The following is a 25905-nucleotide window of genomic DNA, read 5'->3' on the forward strand; positions in this document are numbered from 1 at the left end:
TCTCACAGAAATGTTTCGAGATCTTGACACAAAGTAACAGAGCTTCTCATTATATAGTAAAACATTGGAAAACAATGAGAAGCTCCGTCCTCTTCTCACCTGTCATATACAGAGGTCACATGATGTGGGGAGGGGTCACTGCAGGGCGAGAACATGGAACCCCCAGGGTGTATTTTTGGGATGTTTTTGTCTCTGGTTTCTCCTCAGATCTAGGGGGTGAGTGACCCCTTGATGTCCAGGAGGTGACACCTTGTGACAGCTGCGGCCGCCACCCCTCCCCCCCTGTGGGTACCGACACTCCAGTTCTCAGCAGCTGTGTCTGTCTGTTGGTTGGGGACATATGAAGTGGGTCCAGGAGCTTACAATCTAATGTCCTTCCCTCCGCCACACGTCATGGGGTCAGGCTTAGATTAGAGCACAAAGTGTCGGGGACAAGAGGGTGATGTGACCCGCCATGACCAGGGAGCGCCAGTGAGGTGGTCCCTCACATGGGCCTGTGCCCCGGGTCAGTCTGCCATGGGTGCAGGTTCACAATGCAGGTCACCCTCCTCTGCGAGGGTCCGGTGTCACCTCTGTCATTGGTTGGGGTCCTCGGTAATTTATAGCTAGCAGTTGGGGGGCCGCATACAGGACAGTCATATGCAGAACGTCTGGGTGTATCCCCAGGTAAGAGCCCCCCCCCCAAATAAGGTTTGTCGCCAGGTATCACATCCCTGATCGCCCAGGAGCCCCTCCTAATACTGCGACTCCTCTCATTTCAGGCTCCGTCTGTGGGACATGAGCGGCTGAGATGGAGAACTCCGGCCCGGTGATCGCAGCGCACAAGAAGGAGACCAAGACCTCCATTCTGGATGGAAACGGCTTCTCCGACATTGGCAAAAAGTCCGGGGTCCTCAACACGTCACCAGGAGGTACCGCACCGAGCGAGACGGCACCACTGACACCTGCACGATAGGATTAGATACAGCTCAGCAGACAGTATCGGATTAGATACACGGCTCAGCAGACAGTATCACACAGGAGAGGATTAGATACACAGCTCAGCAGACAGTATCACACAGGAGAGGATTAGATACACAGCTCAGCAGACAGTATCACACAGGATAGGATTAGATACACGGCTCAGCAGACAGTATCGGATTAGATACACGGCTCAGCAGACAGTATCACACAGGAGAGGATTAGATACACAGCTCAGCAGACAGTATCACACAGGATAGGATTAGATACACGGCTCAGCAGACAGTATCACACAGGAGAGGATTAGATACACAGCTCAGCAGACAGTATCACACAGGAGAGGATTAGATACACGGCTCAGCAGACAGTATCACACAGGATAGGATTAGATACACGGCTCAGCAGACAGTATCACACAGGATAGGATTAGATACACGGCTCAGCAGACAGTATCACACAGGAGAGGATTAGATACAGCTCAGCAGACAGTATCACACAGGATAGGATTAGATACACGGCTCAGCAGACAGTATCACCCAGGATAGGATTAGATACACGGCTCAGCAGACAGTATCACCCAGGATAGGATTAGATACATGGCTCAGCAGACAGTATCACACAGGATAGGATTAGATACACGGCTCAGCAGACAGTATCACACAGGATAGGATTAGATACACGGCTCAGCAGACAGTATCACCCAGGATAGGATTAGATACACGGCTCAGCAGACAGTATCACACAGGATAGGATTAGATACACGGCTCAGCAGACAGTATCACCCAGGATAGGATTAGATACACGGCTCAGCAGACAGTATCACCCAGGATAGGATTAGATACACGGCTCAGCAGACAGTATCACACAGGATAGGATTAGATACACGGCTCAGCAGACAGTATCACACAGGATAGGATTAGATACACGGCTCAGCAGACAGTATCACACAGGAGAGGATTAGATACAGCTCAGCAGACAGTATCACACAGGATAGGATTAGATACACGGCTCAGCAGACAGTATCACACAGGATAGGATTAGATACACGGCTCAGCAGACAGTATCACACAGGATAGGATTAGATACAGCTCAGCAGACAGTATCACACAGGATAGGATTAGATACACGGCTCAGCAGACAGTATCACACAGGATAGGATTAGATACAGCTCAGCAGACAGTATCACACAGGATAGGATTAGATACAGCTCAGCAGACAGTATCACACAGGATAGGATTAGATACACGGCTCAGCAGACAGTATCACACAGGACAGGATTAGATACACGGCTCAGCAGACAGTATCACACAGGATAGGATTAGATACACGGCTCAGCAGACAGTATCACACAGGATAGGATTAGATACACAGCTCAGCAGACAGTATCACACAGGATAGGATTAGATACACGGCTCAGCAGACAGTATCACCCAGGATAGGATTAGATACATGGCTCAGCAGACAGTATCACACAGGATAGGATTAGATACACGGCTCAGCAGACAGTATCACACAGGATAGGATTAGATACAGCTCAGCAGACAGTATCACACAGGAGAGGATTAGATACACGGCTCAGCAGACAGTATCACACAGGAGAGGATTAGATACAGCTCAGCAGACAGTATCACACAGGAGAGGATTAGATACACGGCTCAGCAGACAGTATCACACAGGAGAGGATTAGATACAGCTCAGCAGACAGTATCACACAGGAGAGGATTAGATACACGGCTCAGCAGACAGTATCACACAGGATAGGATTAGATACACGGCTCAGCAGACAGTATCACACAGGAGAGGATTAGATACAGCTCAGCAGACAGTATCACACAGGATAGGATTAGATACACGGCTCAGCAGACAGTATCACACAGGAGAGGATTAGATACACGGCTCCGCAGATAGTATCACACAGGATAGGATTAGATACACGGCTCAGCAGACAGGATCACACAGGAGAGGATTAGATACAGCTCAGCAGACAGTATCACCCAGGATAGGATTAGATACATGGCTCAGCAGACAGTATCACACAGGATAGGATTAGATACACGGCTCAGCAGACAGTATCACACAGGATAGGATTAGATACAGCTCAGCAGACAGTATCACACAGGATAGGATTAGATACACGGCTCAGCAGACAGTATCACACAGGATAGGATTAGATACAGCTCAGCAGACAGTATCACACAGGATAGGATTAGATACAGGGCTCAGCAGACAGTATCACACAGGATAGGATTAGATACATGGCTCAGCAGACAGTATCACACAGGATAGGATTAGATACACGGCTCAGCAGACAGTATCACACAGGATAGGATTAGATACACGGCTCAGCAGACAGTATCACACAGGATAGGATTAGATACAGCTCAGCAGACAGTATCACACAGGATAGGATTAGATACACGGCTCAGCAGACAGTATCACACAGGATAGGATTAGATACACGGCTCAGCAGACAGGATCACACAGGAGAGGATTAGATACACAGCTCAGCAGACAGTATCACACAGGATAGGATTAGATACACGGCTCAGCAGACAGTATCACACAGGATAGGATTAGATACACGGCTCAGCAGACAGTATCACAATGGATAGGATTAGATACACGGCTCAGCAGACAGTATCACACAGGATAGGATTAGATACACAGCACAGCAGTCAGTATCACACAGGATAGGATTAGATACACGGCTCAGCAGACAGTATCACACAGGATAGGATTAGATACACGGCTCAGCAGACAGTATCACACAGGATAGGATTAGATACACGGCTCAGCAGACAGTATCACACAGGAGAGGATTAGATACAGCTCAGCAGACAGTATCACACAGGATAGGATTAGATACACGGCTCAGCAGACAGTATCACACAGGATAGGATTAGATACACGGCTCAGCAGACAGTATCACACAGGATAGGATTAGATACAGCTCAGCAGACAGTATCACACAGGATAGGATTAGATACACGGCTCAGCAGACAGTATCACACAGGATAGGATTAGATACAGCTCAGCAGACAGCATCACACAGGACAGGATTAGATACAGCTCAGCAGACAGTATCACACAGGATAGGATTAGATACACGGCTCAGCAGACAGTATCACACAGGAGAGGATTAGATACAGCTCAGCAGACAGTATCACACAGGATAGGATTAGATACACGGCTCAGCAGACAGTATCACACAGGATAGGATTAGATACACGGCTCAGCAGACAGTATCACACAGGACAGGATTAGATACACGGCTCAGCAGACAGTATCACACAGGATAGGATTAGATACACGGCTCAGCAGACAGTATCACACAGGATAGGATTAGATACAGCTCAGCAGACAGTATCACACAGGATAGGATTAGATACACGGCTCAGCAGACAGTATCACACAGGATAGGATTAGATACAGCTCAGCAGACAGTATCACACAGGATAGGATTAGATACACGGCTCAGCAGACAGTATCACACAGGAGAGGATTAGATACACGGCTCAGCAGACAGTATCACACAGGATAGGATTAGATACACAGCTCAGCAGACAGTATCACACAGGAGAGGATTAGATACACGGCTCAGCAGACAGTATCACACAGGATAGGATTAGATACGCGGCTCAGCAGACAGTATCACACAGGATAGGATTAGATACGCGGCTCAGCAGACAGTATCACACAGGATAGGATTAGATACACGGCTCAGCAGACAGTATCACCCAGGATAGGATTAGATACATGGCTCAGCAGACAGTATCACACAGGATAGGATTAGATACACGGCTCAGCAGACAGTATCACACAGGATAGGATTAGATACAGCTCAGCAGACAGTATCACACAGGATAGGATTAGATACAGCTCAGCAGACAGTATCACACAGGATAGGATTAGATACACGGCTCAGCAGACAGTATCACACAGGATAGGATTAGATACACGGCTCAGCAGACAGTATCACACAGGATAGGATTAGATACAGCTCAGCAGACAGTATCACACAGGATAGGATTAGATACAGCTCAGCAGACAGTATCACACAGGATAGGATTAGATACACGGCTCAGCAGACAGTATCACACAGGAGAGGATTAGATACAGCTCAGCAGACAGTATCACACAGGATAGGATTAGATACACGGCTCAGCAGACAGTATCACACAGGAGAGGATTAGATACACGGCTCAGCAGACAGTATCACACAGGAGAGGATTAGATACACAGCTCAGCAGACAGTATCACACAGGATAGGATTAGATACATGGCTCCGCAGATAGTATCACACAGGATAGGATTAGATACACGGCTCAGCAGACAGGATCACACAGGAGAGGATTAGATACACGGCTCAGCAGACAGTATCACACAGGATAGGATTAGATACACGGCTCAGCAGACAGGATCACACAGGAGAGGATTAGATACAGCTCAGCAGACAGTATCACACAGGATAGGATTACATACACAGCTCAGCAGACAGTATCACACAGGATAGGATTAGATACACGGCTCAGCAGACAGTATCACAATGGATAGGATTAGATACACGGCTCAGCAGACAGTATCACACAGGATAGGATTAGATACACAGCATAGCAGACAGTATCACACAGGATAGGATTAGATACACGGCTCAGCAGACAGTATCACACAGGATAGGATTAGATACACGGCTCAGCAGACAGTATCACACAGGATAGGATTAGATACACGGCTCAGCAGACAGTATCACACAGGATAGGATTAGATACACGGCTCAGCAGACTGTATCACACAGGATAGGATTAGATACACGGCTCAGCAGACAGTATCCCACAGGATAGGATTAGATACACGGCTCAGCAGACAGTATCACACAGGATAGGATTAGATACACGGCTCAGCAGACAGTATCACACAGGATAGGATTAGATACACGGCTCAGCAGACTGTATCACACAGGATAGGATTAGATACACGGCTCAGCAGACTGTATCACACAGGATAGGATTAGATACACGGCTCAGCAGACAGTATCACACAGGATAGGATTAGATACACGGCTCAGCAGACAGTATCACACAGGATAGGATTAGATACACAGCTCAGCAGTCAGTATCACGCAGGATAGGATTAGATACACAGCTCAGCAGTCAGTATCACGCAGGATAGGATTAGATACACAGCTCAGCAGACAGTATCACGCAGGATAGGATTAGATACACAGCTCAGCAGACAGTATCACACAGGATAGGATTAGATACACAGCTCAGCAGACAGTATCACACAGGATAGGATTAGATACACGGCTCAGCAGACAGTATCACACAGGATAGGATTAGATACACGGCTCAGCAGACAGTATCACACAGGATAGGATTAGATACACGGCTCAGCAGACAGTATCACCCAGGATATGATTAGATACACGGCTCAGCAGACAGTATCACCCAGGATAGGATTAGATACATGGCTCAGCAGACAGTATCACACAGGATAGGATTAGATACACGGCTCAGCAGACAGTATCACACAGGATAGGATTAGATACACGGCTCAGCAGACAGTATCACACAGGATAGGATTAGATACAGCTCAGCAGACAGTATCATGCAGGATAGGATTAGATACACAGCTCAGCAGTCAGTATCACGCAGGATAGGATTAGATACACAGCTCAGCAGACAGTATCACACAGGATAGGATTAGATACACGGCTCAGCAGACAGTATCACACAGGATAGGATTAGATACACGGCTCAGCAGACAGTATCACACAGGATAGGATTAGATACACAGCTCAGCAGACAGTATCACACAGGAGAGGATTAGATACACAGCTCAGCAGACAGTATCACACAGGATAGGATTAGATACACGGCTCAGCAGACAGTATCACACAGGATAGGATTAGATACACGGCTCAGCAGACAGTATCACACAGGATAGGATTAGATACACGGCTCAGCAGACAGTATCACACAGGATAGGATTAGATACACGGCTCAGCAGACAGTATCACCCAGGATAGGATTAGATACACGGCTCAGCAGACAGTATCACCCAGGATAGGATTAGATACATGGCTCAGCAGACAGTATCACACAGGATAGGATTAGATACACGGCTCAGCAGACAGTATCACACAGGAGAGGATTAGATACACGGCTCAGCAGACAGTATCACACAGGATAGGATTAGATACACGGCTCAGCAGACAGTATCACACAGGATAGGATTAGATACAGCTCAGCAGACAGTATCATGCAGGATAGGATTAGATACACAGCTCAGCAGACAGTATCACACAGGAGAGGATTAGATACACGGCTCAGCAGACAGTATCACACAGGATAGGATTAGATACACGGCTCAGCAGACAGTATCACACAGGATAGGATTAGATACAGCTCAGCAGACAGTATCATGCAGGATAGGATTAGATACACAGCTCAGCAGTCAGTATCACGCAGGATAGGATTAGATACACAGCTCAGCAGACAGTATCACACAGGAGAGGATTAGATACACGGCTCAGCAGACAGTATCACACAGGATAGGATTAGATACACGGCTCAGCAGACAGTATCACACAGGATAGGATTAGATACACAGCTCAGCAGACAGTATCACACAGGAGAGGATTAGATACACAGCTCAGCAGACAGTATCACACAGGATAGGATTAGATACACGGCTCAGCAGACAGTATCACACAGGATAGGATTAGATACACGGCTCAGCAGACAGTATCACACAGGATAGGATTAGATACACGGCTCAGCAGACAGTATCACACAGGATAGGATTAGATACAGCTCAGCAGACAGTATCACGCAGGATAGGATTAGATACACAGCTCAGCAGTCAGTATCACGCAGGATAGGATTAGATACACAGCTCAGCAGACAGTATCACACAGGAGAGGATTAGATACACGGCTCAGCAGACAGTATCACACAGGATAGGATTAGATACACGGCTCAGCAGACAGTATTACACAGGATAGGATTAGATACACAGCTCAGCAGACAATATCACACAGGATAGGATTAGATACACGGCTCAGCAGACAGTATCACGCAGGATAGGATTAGATACACAGCTCAGCAGACAGTATCACACAGGATAGGATTAGATACACAGCTCAGCAGACAGTATCACACAGGAGAGGATTAGATACACAGCTCAGCAGACAGTATCACACAGGATAGGATTAGATACACGGCTCAGCAGACAGTATCACACAGGATAGGATTAGATACACGGCTCAGCAGACAGTATCACACAGGATAGGATTAGATACACAGCTCAGCAGACAATATCACACAGGATAGGATTAGATACACGGCTCAGCAGACAGTATCACACAGGAGAGGATTAGATACACGGCTCAGCAGACAGTATCACACAGGAGAGGATTAGATACACGGCTCAGCAGACAGTATCACACAGGATGGGATTAGATACACAGCTCAACAGACAGTATCACACAGGATAGGATTAGATACACAGCTCAGCAGACAGTATCACACAGGATAGGATTAGATACACGGCTCAGCAGACAGTATCACACAGGATAGGATTAGATACACGGCTCAGCAGACAGTATCACACAGGATAGGATTAGATACACGGCTCAGCAGACAGTATCACACAGGAGAGGATTAGATACACGGCTCAGCAGACAGTATCACACAGGATAGGATTAGATACAAGGCTCAGCAGACAGTATCACACAGGATAGGATTAGATACAAGGCTCAGCAGACAGTATCACACAGGATAGGATTAGATACACAGCTCAGCAGACAGTATCACACAGGATAGGATTAGATACACGGCTCAGCAGACGGTATCACACAGGAGAGGATTAGATACACAGCTCAGCAGACAGTATCACACAGGATAGGATTAGATACACAGCTCAGCAGGCAGTATCACACAGGAGAGGATTAGATACACAGCTCAGCAGACAGTATCACACAGGATAGGATTAGATACACGGCTCAGCAGACAGTATCACACATGATTAGATACACGGCTCAGCAGACAGTATCACACAGGAGAGGATTAGATACACGGCTCAGGCAGACAGTATCACACAGGATAGGATTAGATACACGGCTCAGCAGACAGTATCACACAGGATAGGATTAGATACACAGCTCAGCAGACAGTATCACACAGGATAGGATTAGATACACGGCTCAGCAGACAGTATCACACAGGATAGGATTAGATACACGGCTCAGCAGACAGTATCACACAGGATAGGATTAGATACACGGCTCAGCAGACAGTATCACAGGATAGGATTAGATACACGGCTCAGCAGACAGTATCACACAGGAAAGGATTAGATACACGGCTCAGCAGACAGTATCACACAGGATAGGATTAGATACACAGCTCAGCAGACAGTATCACACAGGATAGGATTAGATACACGGCTCAGCAGACAGTATCACACAGGATAGGATTAGATACACGGCTCAGCAGACAGTATCACACAGGATAGGATTAGATACACGGCTCAGGAGACAGTATCACACAGGATAGGATTAGATACACGGCTCAGCAGACAGTATCACACAGGATAGGATTAGATACATGGCTCAGCAGACAGTATCACACAGGATAGGATTAGATACACGGCTCAGCAGACAGTATCACACAGGAGAGGATTAGATACACGGCTCAGCAGTCAGTATCACACAGGATAGGATTAGATACACAGCTCAGCAGACAGTATCACACAGGATAGGATTAGATACACGGCTCAGCAGACAGTATCACACAGGATAGGATTAGATACACGGCTCAGCAGACAGTATCACACAGGATAGGATTAGATACACAGCTCAGCAGACAGTATCACACAGGATAGGATTAGATACACGGCTCAGCAGACAGTATCACACAGGATAGGATTAGATACACGGCTCAGGAGACAGTATCACACAGGATAGGATTAGATACACGGCTCAGCAGACAGTATCACACAGGATAGGATTAGATACATGGCTCAGCAGACAGTATCACACAGGATAGGATTAGATACACGGCTCAGCAGACAGTATCACACAGGAGAGGATTAGATACACGGCTCAGCAGTCAGTATCACACAGGATAGGATTAGATACACAGCTCAGCAGACAGTATCACACAGGATAGGATTAGATACACGGCTCAGCAGACAGTATCACACAGGAGAGGATTAGATACACAGCTCAGCAGACAGTATCACACAGGATAGGTTTAGATACACGGCTCAGCAGACTGTATCACACATGATTTGGACACGTGTAGTCCGGCATACATGAGGGGGGCAGAATTCCGGCACTTACGCCCCCATAACTTCTGCGCTATTGGCCTTTTTCCAGTTTGGGGTAATTTTTTACCTGTTCTGAATTTCCTGACTAGCAGATGATTCTGGATTCTAGGAATGTTGCTGAGTCTTTATTGTAGCCCCCCTCCCCGGGGGTCTCTCGCTTGTATCAGAATTGACCATTTGTTGCTTGTGATTATTTCCCCATGTGAAGGATATTAGGATCTGACACGTTTCTGGGGGGCGCTCGTCGTTTTATTAGGGGCTTCTTACTGGCAGGAGTCTCATGGCCACAGCTCCATTCATGGCTGGGGAGGGGGAGACTTTGATAACAGCAGGGGTCGGTCCTGTGGCTTTAATTACCCTTGTGGCAGATGCTGAGGTGCCATTATACACAGGCCATTAACATCAGTGCTGGATGCTGAGGCCCCCACTAATTGATGGTTTCCAGGAATCACCCCTCCCCCGCCTCCTTATCTCCCAGTAATATTACTGCAGACCCCAGGACCCTCTGATGGGAAAAGTTCCTGCAGATGAAATGGAAAAGGCTCAGATCTGCATGGACCCTTCTGTGTCTGGGGGAAGGGGCAGATGTTGGTCTGACAACCAGATACCGACAGATCGGCCGAGCACAGAGATGCAAAGTGGCTCCTCGGCCAGACTGCTCCTGATCGGCCAATTGCTGCAATTGTGGGGCAGCACGGTGGCTCAGTGCTTAGCACTGTATGGTGGCTCAGTGGTTAGCCCTGTATAGAGGCTCAGTGCTTAGCACTGTATGGTGGCTCAGTGCTTAGCACTGTATGGTGGCTCAGTGGTTAGCACTGTATGGTGGCTCAGTGGTTAGCACTGTATGGTGGCTCAGTGGTTAGCACTGTATGGTGGCTCAGTGGTTAGCACTGTATGGTGGCTAAGTGGTTGGCACTGTATGGTGGCTCAGTGATTATCACTGTATGGTGGCTCAGTGGTTGGCTTTGTATGATTGCTCAGTGGTTGGCACTTTATGGTGGCTCAGTGGTTAGCCCTGTATGGAGGCTCAGTGGTTAGCACTGTATGGTGACTCAGTGGTTAGCCCTGTATGGAGGCTCAGTGGTTGGCACTGTATGGTGGCTCAGTGGTTGGCTTTGTATGATTGCTCAGTGGTTGGCACTGTATGGTGGCTCAGTGGTTAGCCCTGTATGGAGGCTCAGTGGTTAGCCCTGTATGGAGGCTCAGTGGTTAGCCCTGTATGGAGGCTCAGTGGTTAGCACTGTATGGTGGCTCAGTGATTATCACTGTATGGTGGCTCAGTGGTTGGCTCTGTATGATTGCTCAGTGGTTGGCACTGTATGGTGGCTCAGTGGTTGGCACTGTATGGTGGCTCAGTGGTTAGCCCTGTATGGAGGCTCAGTGGTTAGCACTGTATGGTGGCTCAGTGGTTAGCACTGTATGGTGGCTCAGTGGTTAGCACTGTATGGTGGCTTAGTGATTATCACTGTATGGTGGCTCAGTGGTTGGCTCTGTATGATTGCTCAGTGGTTGGCACTGTATGGAGGCTCAGTGGTTGGCACTGTATGGTGGCTCAGTGGTTAGCACTGTATGGTGGCTCAGTGGTTAGCACTGTATGGTGGCTCAGTGGTTGGTACTGTATGGTGGCTCAGTGATTATCACTGTATGGTGGCTCAGTGGTTGGCACTGTATGGTGGCTCAGTGATTATCACTGTATGGTGGCTCAGTGGTTGGCACTGTATGGTGGCTCAGTGGTTAGCACTGTATGGTGGCTCAGTGGTTTGCTCTGTATGATTGCTCAGTGGTTGGCACTGTATGGTGGCTCAGTGGTTGGCACTGTATGGTGGCTCAGTGGTTAGCCCTGTATGGTGGCTCAGTGGTTAGCCCTGTATGGAGGCTCAGTGGTTAGCCCTGTATGGAGGCTCAGTGGTTAGCACTGTAGAGTGGTTCAGTGGCACTGTTGCTTTGCAGCGCCGGGGTCCTGGAGTCAAATCCGATCAAGAACGACATCTGTGAGGAGTTTGGGTGGCTTGATAGGAGATTTATATCGTGATCCTCTATGGGGGCAGTAATGATGATGTCTGTAAAGCGCTGCGGAAACTATATAAAGTTGTATCCAATCTGGACAATTCTCTGAGATAAACATGTTCCACTCCACATTGATACATTTTATCAGCACCGATACATTGTAACAAATGAACAGGCCAGGAGAGAGATTTGTGCTGTTACACCAGAGGATTGTCTACACCGAAAACAATTGTACAAATCTCTCAATTCTAAAAAAATATTGAGATCAGAATAGTTTTTTCCCGATCATTGACAGCAATCCGCCTGTTGTAGAATTGTCCAATAACTTACGCCAATATCCGGCCCCTCGCCCTCCAGCTACATTCACTTTGACCAGTGACAAGAGAAGCACAAAACAGCAGCCAGGCAGTCCCGGGCAGACTGTGGGAAACAGCCATAAAGTTTACTAGAAAGTTATAATGGTTGACTTTCGCTCGAATTGCTGCAGGTTTGCGCCACATTTTTTGCACGTAGGGCTTGTACAGGTGAAATATAAATGATTTACTTGTTAAAAACCGTGTGGCTGAAAACTGCACCGAAATTAGCAAAATGTAATGCTTGAGCTTGGCGTGTGTGGTTACATACAATATTGGTTACATACAAAACCCAAGAAAAAAAAAAACTATTTTTTTTTCTTGGGTTTTGTCTGTGAAATGGCCACAGTGTGAACGTGCTCCTACACATTGCACATATACCAACTTATGCTCGGGCTCATTTCTTTGGTTTTGCAATATTGGTTCCATGTAAAATCATTGATGGTGGCGAGCTGCAGCGACACTCCGCACCTCCTCCGACTTTACACCGCGACTCGCACAATATTCTCCTGTCATCAGAAACTTGTGAACTAAGTGGCGAATTTCACGTCGTGCATTAAATATCGTGACTCCCGCCTGGAATAGCAGCTCTGGGAAGCCCCAATGAGGTGCCCGTCTCCCAGTAACAAGCCCCCTGCCCGCTGCACCCGCTCTCATCTCCTGTCGAATGAAGGATGAAAGCTGAGATGTTATGCGAGGCGCCCGGTTGCAGAACTTACAGCGACAGCTTTTGAAGACTGAATGGAGAGATGATGAAAGAGACGTCTAATCAGTTCTAAAAAGCCCTTTAAGGACCCTAATAAATAAGTCACGGTGACCGGCAGGGAGACCGCCATCCTGTGCTCAACTTTGCTGCAATTATGTTACATGTTAACGATAAGATCAGGGGGAAGATGGAAATAAATGTAAAATAATTCCGATGGAAGAATCAGGACTCAGTATGCTCCAGTGCAGGTGAGTTCTGCTGGGACTTCTGGTTATACAACCTAAAACTTTATATTTAAAGGTTCTGTAGATCTTTTCTATTTCTTTGTACTTCAAGATCTTTGCTTGGTGACAGTGAATGAAAACATTCCGGTGACGCGAAGTTCCGGTTTTGCCAGTGCGGATTTTACAGTAATGCAGCAATGTAGATGGGATTTTCAAATCTGCAACATTTCCGTTCTTTTTAAATTTCCTTACAGACTTTACCCTTGCAATACACAGAATGAAGTTCGCAGAATTTCTGCAACAACATTTGAGATAAAACCTGCAGGTAGCACATGGAGAGTTGTCCACAAATTCATGTCAATTTTGCAGCTAAAATTGTTGCAAATTTACTTGCACCAAACCCTCTGTGTGCACATAGCTTTAACATTTAGTGACTTAAAAACTATCCAGAAGTAATCCTGTTCACACAGAAGGTTTGTTAGGCTATGTGCCCACGATCAGGTTATATAGCAGCGCTTTGGACACAGCGTATTTTCGCTGCGCCCCGATCACGCAGGTAAATCCGCAGGTGTTAATTGAACTCATGCGGAGTTACCACATCCTATACATTCTATTGTGGAAATTTCTGTTGCTGAGATGCGAGAAATTGACACGCTGCGGCTCGTAAAGCTGCGCCGCCGGTGAGTTTACACAGCGTCAAATAGAAGCACAGTGGGCACGGGATTTCTCTAAATCCATCCACTCTGCTTGTACAGTACAACGCAGCGTTTTGGACGCAGCGCAGGTGAGCTCCGTCCAAAATGTTATAAATACTGATTGTGGGCACATGCCCTTACATGAGCAGCACATACTGTATGTCCTGATACATTGCAACAAACTATCAGTGCAGGCAAAATGTATCAGTCTGGAATCCAGGCTGTTTAGCTTAGAGTGGCTTGTCTCGACTGGATGCAATTGTAACAAACCCTCAGATGTGAGAACTATCAGACACTGTAAATGTAAAAACAAGAGCAAGCAGAAATCTTGAGGAACTGAGACACAAAGTGGGACATTTATTTAAAAATGTCGTTTCTACACCTTCCCACTAAGCCCCAACAACTTTGGTAAAAGTGGTCGTAGAGATGAAAAAGTTACACATTGTGGAATATATGTCCACCAAAGTATGCAACTTTTTTTGTGCCAGAAAACTGGTGCAAGTTACTTCGTGAGTCTGCTTCAAAGTTTTTAAAAAAGTTACAGGACTTTTTTTCCATAATAAAAAGTAGACAGAACAGACGATTCGGCTCTTAGAGAAGCGGAATATTTTTTTGGGAAATTGTTGAGTTGTAAGCCGGGGGTAGTAGGGGGGTTGGCAGGGTATTTGCTCTGGGTGATGGGTGCTAGACTGGGACCAGTATGCCATTCTCCTTTCTTCTACTTATTTCGATGCACAGCTGGAGAATCAAACCTAATTTTTTTTGCCCTGGATGCAGAAAAGCAACACTCCATCTCTTGGTTGTGGATGATTATGTGTTCTTGATGGTGTCACAATGTATCATTGCATCTTGCATCATGAAACAATCGTACCTTAATCGTAATAAAACATCAGCATTGCTACATTGTAACAACTTCCAATCCTGCCAAATTTCGTTAAATGGTCATTTTGTCAGTGGATCCCTGAGTGGCGGCCCCATGGACGGTTCAGCTGCTTCCCCTGGACAGAAGAGGGTTAACAGCGCTGATCTGCGCCCTGATTTATGGTCACCGACGAAAAATCTGATCGTTTAATTTCTCCGCAGTTTTCTACTCTCCAAATTCTGTCACTTCTGATTTCTTCAAGCCGCGGCAGAATAACGGCCTGGTGTGTAGCCAGACTGTGCATGTTTAATGGCGGCTATATTCAGATTGTTATCACGTTCGTCATGTGTAAGTGGCTTCCTCCGGGCGAGCGCCATTAAAGCCGTCCCTTATTTTTACTCGCTTGTCTGCCGTTATTTATTTCATACACTTTCCAGGTCTTTGGTAGAACACGGCTAATGCAGATTTTTAATGTGTTATTTACACACAAAATAACCTATTTAAAGCCGTGAGGACGGCGCCGGGCGCTGCGCTCGCTGCCACGTGCCGTATCGCGCTGAATAATCTGGGTCGCTAATAGAACCATTTATCATAGGGCCGGTAATTTATTTTGCGTGAACTCCGGAGGTGTCGGAGCTGCTGATCTATGGGATGCACTTTACGATTTACTAACTGGGCTTGTTATAACGGACTATAAGAACCGCCATATGTAATCTCCACATATAGGATCTCTGTGCACTGAAGCATCTATAGAAAAGTACTTATACCTGGCATATAGGACTCTAGTGAAGCCGCACAGCCACCACCGGAGGCCTACCGGCAGCCATATTGCTTGTGACACTGTTGCGTTATATTCCTGCTGCGCAGGTTTCTTCGCTCTACCATAATGGTTGTACTGGAGCAGGAGATGCATCGATCCACAACTATCCAGATATAGTCCCTAGGACTTTAGGAAAGATGAGTAATAGCCATTATGTTGGATTTCAGGGCCTCGATTATTCATTTTCGCACCCTTTTTTCTAGAATAAAAACGGATCTAATTACCTTTTACTTGGTTTCAACTGTTTTGGTTTTTTTTGTTCGTTTTTTGGCGTTGGCGCACTTTTCCTTATCCAGATATTTACCATAATTCATCATTTGCAACTTTTCAAAACTTTTTGCAGTTGTGCTCAGGTAACGTAGTGGGCGGAAGATCTGTCCATCAATTACTTTTGAGAATTTGAAGACTAACGTGCGACTTTGTAAAGTATCAACCGACTTTCTGCTCTAAAAAGACGCAAAAGACATCTTTGATTTTGTGCAAAATTCATCAACTCCCAGATGATATTTTGAAAAAGTTGACACATAAATGACAATGAACACAACAAAGCAAAAAGAAAAGGCACTTATAAAAATGTAAATGATGACTCAGGAGCCCAAGTGCTGGTATCGTTACCGTCCAGCTGACGAGAAGTTTTCAGTAACTCTGGAGACTCAAGGACTCTTATTATTTTAGGGGGCAACTGCCCCTTAAGAGCCTTCATACATTGTATATTTATCCGTTTTGGGGCATTTTTAACCTTTCATTTTGGCTTTTGCATTTAGCCATAAGATAAATGTAACATGTTTTTTTTGGGGGGGAGAAGGGGCGGTAGCATTTGAGTGTTTTTGACATTTAAAAAATACACAGCATGTTCTGGGTGTGACGTTTTTGGGCCTTTTTCCTATGATCTTTTCTACAGGACTTGAAAAAAACACCTAAATATGCGTAATAGATGTTATGAAAAAGAACAACTTACCATTAACCACGCTTGTAAAAGTTTTTAACCTGTTGCACCTTTACCGCACATTTTGTTACCACATTCATTCAGATAACTGGAACCGATTTTCAGTCTCATAAATTTCTGCAACAAAATCTGCGGCGTGAGAATTTACCCAAATGGTGTAATTAAAAAAAAATCTAAGTAACCAATTTATTATCTTTTATTTCTTGAGTAATAATGGTTCTAACAGTGACTTGTATTGCTCCTTATTCATTATTTCATTTGTGCCTTTTTTAAGTTAACTTTCCTTGATTTCATCTGGGTTGTTTTTTTTCGCCATTACGGGCGCAGTTTTCCTTGTCCGTATTTTATTTTAATTCATCATTTGTAATTTTTCAAAATGTCAGAATTCAGAATTGTTCCGCAGTGCCCTAGTGCAGTATACATATTTTTTTGCACAGATGAAGACTAACGTGAACATTTTAAAGCTTAGGCCATGACCCCACTATCAGTATTCGGTCAGTATTCGGTCAGTATTTTTTCTCAGGAGCCAAAACCAGGTGAGGAACAATCAGAGAAAAGGTAGAATAGAAACAAGTCACCAATTCTGCATTTATCACCCACTCCTGGTTTCGGCTTACAAATATTGAGGAAAAATACTGACTGAAAGGATTGTGCAACTTTTTACTAAACATAGATGCAAAAAAAGCAGGAGCCAAATATTTGTATTCAATATTTTTGCTCCAAAAAGAATGATCAGTGCGTCCCGCTGAACACTTTTTTTTTCAGCTCTTATTCTAAACGTTGTTCTGCGGAGTCATAATCTGCAGCAGATCAGTTTGTGGCCTTATTGCGCACTCGTGAATGATTTAGGGGACATGAAATGAAAATTGACGAAGGGAAATCATCAACTTTTATTTTTGTTATTGCTGGTGATTATGACACCCTGGACCCAAACTTTCTCCAACTTTCTTCTGTGCTGTTTTGGTGTCTAAGTCGTCAGTGCCGGCGATTGTTCGGCGCAGAAGTCAGTGATCCTTTAATCTACTTGTGGATAAAATGCCTTTTTCATTGCTCTCATCTCGGGGAGGACGGGGCTTTGGCAGATCTAAATATCTCAGCGGCTTTTCATGGAGCATTATCTCGTTAATCCACTTCCTTAAGTGCTGGTGACTCGAGTGCGGAGTCTTTGTGCGACTCGTCGTTACTGTACGGGGGAATTAACACCTAGAGCCAAAAATGCTAGAAATAATGAGGTGACAACTGAGCGGCTTCTGTCACTTAAAGGGCCAGAGTAAATAAATAAAGCTCGATCATTGGGGAATGAAACATTCTGCAACTTTGTGTTCTTGTTCCGCTCTTATTGTAAGATCTCTGCTCGCTTTATTTCTTCTTCCTACCACTTTACATACATCATCAGTGAATGACAAATCCAATCGCTTCATCAAGGAAATGCCCCCTTCTCTCATTTTGCCATTTTCTCCTGCGACCCCAAGCCTCTGCCTAATACTGGAGCGGAGTGTGGTGCAGTCCAGGGGCCACAGGGCAGTCAATCCTGATCCTGTATTTAGCACTCGTTTCTGGCATCTTTCCGCAGACCGGCTCTTATTCCAGGTTTTTACTTTGGAAACTCTGTGCATTTATTTGCAGCTTGTGCAAGGCCAGCAATGTTCTCTAGTAAAACCCAAGAGAACCTCAACAAACGAGATCCTGAAGGAGGAAACAACCTCAAAGTAAGAGGTTACATGAACCACACGAGTCCAGAGAGTCAGAAACCTGGGGGTGGAAGTATACAGAAGTGACCACCGGCCTCAGCAGGAACCTCCAGTCACCGGAGAAGGAGCCGCCCCAGGACCACCGGCCTCAGCAGGAACCTCCAGTCACCGGAGAAGGAGCCGCCCCAGGACCACCGGCCTCAGCAGGAACCTCCAGTCACCGGAGAAGAAGCCACCCCAGGACCACCGGCCTCAGCAGGAACCTCCAGTCACCGGAGAAGGAGCCGCCCCAGGACCACCGGCCTCAGCAGGAACCTCCAGTCACCGGAGAAGGAGCCACCCCAGGACCACCGGCCTCAGCAGGAACCTCCAGTCACCGGAGAAGTAGCCGCCCCAGGACCACCGGCCTCAGCAGGAACCTCCAGTCACCGGAGAAGTAGCCGCCCCAGGACCACCAGCCTCAGCAGAAACCTCCAGTCAGCGGAGAAGAAGCCGCCCCAGGACCACCGGCCTCAGTAGGAACCTCCAGTCAGCGGAGAAGAAGCCACCCCAGGACCACCGGCCTCAGTAGGAACCTCCAGTCACCGGAGAAGGAGCCGCCCCAGGACCACCGGCCTCAGCAGGAACCTCCAGTCACCGGAGAAGTAGCCGCCCAAGGACCACCGGCCTCAGCAGGAACCTCCAGTCACCGGAGAAGAAGCCGCCCCAGGACCACCGGCCTCAGTAGGAACCTCCAGTCACCGGAGAAGGAGCCGCCCCAGGACCACCGGCCTCAGCAGGAACCTCCAGTCACCGGAGAAGTAGCCGCCCCAGGACCACCGGCCTCAGCAGGAACCTCCAGTCACCAGAGAAGTAGCCGCCCCAGGACCACCGGCCTCAGCAGGAACCTCCAGTCAGCGGAGAAGAAGCCGCCCCAGGACCACCGGCCTCAGCAGGAACCTCCAGTCACCGGAGAAGGAGCCGCCCCAGGACCACCGGCCTCAGCAGGAACCTCCAGTCACGGGAGAAGAAGCCACCCCAGGACCACCGGCCTCAGCAGGAACCTCCAGTCACCGGAGAAGGAGCCGCCCCAGGACCACCGGCCTCAGCAGGAACCTCCAGTCACCGGAGAAGAAGCCACCCCAGGACCACCGGCCTCAGCAGGAACCTCCAGTCACCGGAGAAGAAGCCACCCCAGGACCACCGGCCTCAGCAGGAACCTCCAGTCACCGGAGAAGAAGCCGCCCCAGGACGTTCTGTCTGCAGAGGTCTCCTAGTCCTAGTCCAACTAGAACTCCCAGTGTGGGGCTGTTAGGAGTTGTGGTTACTACAGCTGGAGAGACGCAGGTTGGACACCACTGACCTAAAGACTTGGAGATTCTGGATGGACTCCATTTGGGTCAGCCCTCTGTTTGCCACGTGACCTATGTTCCTCCAGAATCTTCTTTCTTTAGGTTTTTTTGGTCGCCTCCATCTTCCTGTTGTTCGTCCTCATTCCATCATATTTGTCTTCTCCAGTGATTTTTATCTTCTCCTCTTGCCCCCACAATGACATGAAGCTTCTGTTTGGTCATTCGAGCTCCAAATGGAAGGTTCTGCTTGGTTCCCATGTTCTAGGTTCTTCTAAATTTGGTTGTTCTTGGTTCGTTCCAGAGCCCACTGGTGATACTGAAAACTGAATGTATATTACAGGTAAAGATGAATTCTGAAACGTTGAGCGATTTCCCCAAATGAAAAAAACAGAAGCCGCATACCCAAACTATTGCCATAGCTGCAGCCGCGTACCCCCATTATTTAGATAGCGTCAGCCACATACCCCCATTATTGAAATAGCTGTAGCCATGTACCCGCATTTAGATAGCTTCAGACGCGTACCCCCATTATTGACATAGCTGTAGCCGTGTACCCCCATTATTGACATAGCTGTAGCCGCGTACCCCCATTATTGACATAGCTGTAGCCATGTACCCCCATTATTGACATAGCTGCAGCTGCATACCCCTATTCATGAAATCTGCTGCCGCGTACCACCTTCCCTGCTGCTGAGCACCAAATACATTGGGCTGAGTTGATTGTGATTGCTCGATGACGGCTATATAATGTCTACAAGTGTTTTATGGACGAAAAAAATGAGGAATCCATGGATCTTTTTGCTGCACTCCTGGTGAAAAAAGAGATCCACCCGATATCCATGAGTTCTCCAGCAGCAAAGAGATCCATGGATTTTCCATTTTTTCTTCCAAATTATGTTCTGGTTCTTCCCAACAAGTGGAGCAGCAGCCGCTGGACCTTCATGCCTGTATAAGAGTCTGCACTACAATGGCTCCATGCACTATTACATATAGATACTATGACATACATCTCGCTGACGGACCCGTTTTCTGCTCGTCTCGCTGACGGACCCGTTTTCCGGTCGTCTCACTGACGGACTCGTTTTCCGCTCGTCTCGCTGACGGACCCGTTTTCCGCTCGTCTCGCTGACGGACCCGTTTTCCGGTCGTCTCACTGACGGACTCGTTTTCCGCTCGTCTCGCTGACGGACCCGTTTTCTGCTCGTCTCGCTGACGGACCCGTTTTCCGCTCGTCTCGCTGACGGACCCGTTTTCCGCTCGTCTCACTGACGGACTCGTTTTCCGCTCGTCTCGCTGACGGACACGTTTTCCGCTCATCTCGCTGACGGACTCGTTTTCCTCTCGTCTCGCTGATGGATGCGTTTTCCTCTCGTCTCGCTGACGGACACGTTTTCCGCTCATCTCGCTGACGGACTCGTTTTCCTCTCGTCTCGCTGACGGATGCGTTTTCTGCTCGTCTCACTGACGGACTCGTTTTCCTCTCGTCTCGCTGACGGACCCGTTTTCCGCTCGTCTCGCTGACGGACTCGTTTTCCGCTCGTCTCGCTGACGGATGCGTTTTCTGCTCGTCTCGCTGACGGATGCGTTTTCTGCTCGTCTCACTGACGGATGCGTTTTCCTCTCGTCTCGCTGACGGACCCGTTTTCCGCTCGTCTCGCTGACGGACTCGTTTTCCGCTCGTCTCGCTGACGGATGCGTTTTCTGCTCGTCTCGCTGACGGATGCGTTTTCTGCTCGTCTCACTGACGGATGCGTTTTCCGCTCATCTCGCTGACTAACACGTTTTCCGCTCGTCTCGCTGACGGACGCGTTTTCCACTCATCTCGCTGACTAACACGTTTTCCGCTCATCTCGCTGACGGACACGTTTTCCGCTCATCTTGCTGATGGATGCGTTTTCCTCTCGTCTCGCTGACGGACTCGTTTTCTGCTCGTCTCGCTGATGGATGCGTTTTCCTCTCGTCTCGCTGACGGACATGTTTTCCGCTCATCTCGCTGACTAACACGTTTTCCGCTCGTCTCGCTGACGGACACGTTTTCCGCTCATCTCGCTGATGGATGCGTTTTCCTCTCGTCTCGCTGACGGACTCATTTTCTGCTCATCTCGCTGCCGGACCCGTTTTCCGCTCATCTCGCTGACGGACCCGTTTTCCGCTCATCTCGCTGACGGACACGTTTTCCGCTCGTCTCGCTGATGGATGCGTTTTCCTCTCGTCTCGCTGACGGACTCATTTTCCGCTCATCTCGCTGCCGGACACGTTTTCCGCTCGTCTCGCTGACGGATGCGTTTTCCTCTCGTCTCGCTGAATGACACGTTTTCCGCTCATCTCGCTGACTAACACGTTTTCCGCTCATCTCGCTGACTAACACGTTTTCCGCTCGTCTCGCTGACGGATGCGTTTTCCGCTCATCTCGCTGACGGACACGTTTTCCGCTCGTCTCGCTGATGGATGCGTTTTCCTCTCGTCTCGCTGACGGACTCATTTTCCGCTCATCTCGCTGCTGGACACGTTTTCCGCTCGTCTCGCTGACGGATGCATTTTCCACTCGTCTCGCTGACGGATGCGTTTTCCTCTCGTCTCGCTGACGGATGCGTTTTCCTCTCGTCTCGCTGACGGATGCGTTTTCCTCTCGTCTCGCTGACGGACACTTTTTCCGCTCATCTCGCTGACGGACACGTTTTCCGCTCATCTCGCTGACGGTCTCGTTGCCCCTCAGTATCATGGACTGCGCTGTGATATGAATATTTAATGGTACAATCTGCAGAAGAGAACGTCATCGGTTCTGCTGACCTGCGCTGAATCTCAGATATACGGCGCTCCGAGGATCAGTCCCATCGCCTGAAGCGTGAACGTAGAACACGAGGAAGGTCCAAGTGACTGCGGAGAGCTCCGAATATAACATGGCCCTCCTAGGGGATCCGGCTGAGACCCCGCTCACTTCCCCATGCAGCATTATGGCCTCGTCACCATATACCAACATAAAGGGGCTGGTCACAAAATTACAGAAAATAAGCTCAAGTCTATGAAGTACAGAGACTGGGTGATGAGCGCTGTAAGAGCCGCAGGGGCGACCATACTGGAATATCGCTCGGATCCAACGTTGTTCCTAAAGGACTCCCACCCAGAGAGCAGTTATCCCCACCTAAACCTCAGTAGCGATGTATATTGGGGGGTCAGGGATGGGGGTCTCTCTCTTTTTCTGTCCTGCAGGAATCTGGTAATTGTTCGCAGATCAGGACTGAACGGCAGCCGCACGGAGTGACCCCGGAAACTTCTAAGTTTAGTTCTTGCAAGAATAGACACTTGTGGGTGACACGTGTCTTCAGGGAAACCATGTGCGCTGTTAACCCCGGGGGTGCTGGACTGCAATGGCTCCATGCACTGTTAAATATATATATATATACTATGAGATACAGTGCTCTGTACTTAACCCCTTGTAGATATGATATCATGCATACACTGTTATATATGAATTATATATCATTCTGTCTCATTCTCCAGTTGTAAAGTGCGGTATAAATAAAGATTATTTCCACCATTATACAGCGGCCATATCATAGCCAGACAGTGTCACACAGATACAATATTATATACTACAACACCTACTGACTGCTATAGACAGATTATACAGTTACAAAGGTAGTTACTCAATGTTTCATACTTGGACTATTATATTAATATACAGATAACCAATATAGATTACAGAGGATCCATTATTCACAGCAGGTGATGGCCACAGCTCACCCTCCTCTCACTGAGCATGCCCACAAGACTCTACCATAGAAGTCATAGATAATGGTCACAGCTCACCTCCTGCCCCTCTCTGCACAGATCACAGTGCATGCCTACAACAATCTCCCATGGAAATCAATAGATAATGGTCACATCTCACCCTCCCTCTCACTGAGCATGCCCACAACATTCTACCATAGAAGTCATAGATAATGGTCACAGCTCACCTCCTGCCCCTCCCTGTATAGTAACCACTGCACAGATCACACAGCATGCCCACAACAATCTCCCTTAGAAATCAATAGATAATAGTCACAGCTCACCTCCTGCCCCTCCCTGCACACAGATCACTGCACAGGTCACTGAGCGTGCTCACTACACTCTTACATAGAAGTTAATAGACAATGGTCACAGCTCTCCTCCTGCCCCTCCCTGCACAGATCACAGAGCATGCCCACAACAATATCCCATAGAAATCAATAGATAATGTAAAGGAAATCTTTACAGCAGCTGAGATCAGATTTCTGCCCCCATAATCATATACAGAAAAGAAAATATAAACATTTACATTCTGAAAACAAAAGAAAATGTATCACTACAGGTTTAAATAAGTAAAAAATGATGTCGGTGATACATTCCCTTTAAATTGTAGTGTGTTGCTTGCTGACAGGCCGCCTGTACTCTGCTGCCAGGGAAACACAGCAGGGATTGGGCTTGTTACAATTGCTATTTCAGCAGTTTCCTGACATATTAGTGTTATTGTCCTGCATTCGCCTGTGTCAGTATAAACTGCTCTGTATTGTTTGTGGCTGCGGCCGCTCCGGTGTCTGATGTGCAGTGTGTCCATGTCCCTACTTGGTTACTGCTTTTCCTTCTCGGCCCCTTCATGTGCCGCTCTCTTTATCCCCTCGTTAAGTGCTATCAGTGATGACGGTGACAGATCTAAGCCCTTCATGGAAGTCCTGGGCCGGCTAACACCGCAGGTATGCAGCACCTCCGCATCAGGTGCAGGGTCGCTGCCAGGAGAAGCATTTGGCGGCTGCAGGAGATAACTTGTCGAGAAGGGAAATGTCATTCCAGCTTTGGGTTTTTGATGCAAGCACATACTTTTCACATTTCCTAAAAGAGAGAGATTACTTGGTTTTGGCTGCTCATCTGAAACCGCTCTCAGCCCACACACAAGTTTCCACGTAAGCAGACGGCGTCCCCCCCCATAAGCCGAGATGGTCAGGGAATCCATTAGGAGATCAGACACTGAGAAAACAAGGAGGAAACGAGGAACCGGGACCCCAATAATGGACGAGCTGAAAACGACAAAACTGCAAGTCTGAAACCAAGCGATGATCAGCGCTCCACCCAGAGGTCCACACACCCAGGAGAAAGCCCCCCAGACTTCATACACAGACCCCACACTAAATATGTCCTGGTTTACAAGAAGGCACAATGTTACACTGATATATAAAACTCACTTTCATAAGGAGTTAGGAAGCTTTCTGACATTACATTACAGTACAGTACTGATCCTGTGTTACATTCTGTATTATACTCCAGAGCTGCACTCACTATTCTGCTGGTGTAGTCACTGTGTACATACATTACATTACTGATCCTGAGTTATATCCTGTATTATACTCCAGAGCTGCACTCACTATTCTGCTGGTGCAGTCACTGTTTACATACATTACATTACTGATCCTGAGTTATAACCTGTATTATACTCCAGAGCTGCACTCACTATTCTACTGGTGCAGTCACTGTGTACATACATTACATTACTGATCCTGAGTTATATCCTGTATTATACTCCAGAGCTGCACTCACTATTCTGCTGGTGCAGTCACTGTTTACATACATTACATTACTGATTCTGAGTTATAACCTGTATTATACTCCAGAGCTGCACTCACTATTCTACTGGTGCAGTCACTGTGTACATACATTACATTACTGATCCTGAGTTACATTCTGTATTATACTCCAGAGCTGCACTCACTATTCTACTGGTGTAGTCACTGTGTGCATACATTACATTACTGATCCTGAGTTACATCCTGTATTATACTCCAGAGCTGCACTCACTATTCTGCTGGTGCAGTCACTGTGTACATACATTACATTACTGATCCTGTGTTACATTCTGTATTATACTCCAGAGCTGTGCTCACTATTCTGCTGGTGGAGTCACTGTGTACATACATTACATTACTGATCCTGTGTTACATTCTGTATTATACTCCAGAGCTGC

The 25905-nt window shown here is 47.3% G+C and overlaps 1 protein-coding gene across 1 annotated transcript in view; it reads left to right on the forward strand.

Annotated features, from left to right (window-relative positions):
- GLI2 (GLI family zinc finger 2) overlaps positions 1–25905 on the forward strand; it is a 294201-nt gene that overhangs the window by 47270 nt on the left and 221026 nt on the right. The window contains exon 2 of the mRNA XM_073647502.1: positions 762–911. Coding sequence (XP_073503603.1) covers positions 791–911 — 121 coding nt within the window. The 5' untranslated portion in view covers positions 762–790. The remainder of the gene's footprint in view (positions 1–761; positions 912–25905) is intronic.

This window comes from Phyllobates terribilis, unplaced genomic scaffold (assembly GCF_046119375.1).
Source record: "Phyllobates terribilis strain yellow unplaced genomic scaffold, ASM4611937v1 Scaffold_9__5_contigs__length_417890890, whole genome shotgun sequence".
Classification (NCBI taxonomy): Eukaryota; Metazoa; Chordata; class Amphibia; order Anura; family Dendrobatidae; genus Phyllobates; species Phyllobates terribilis.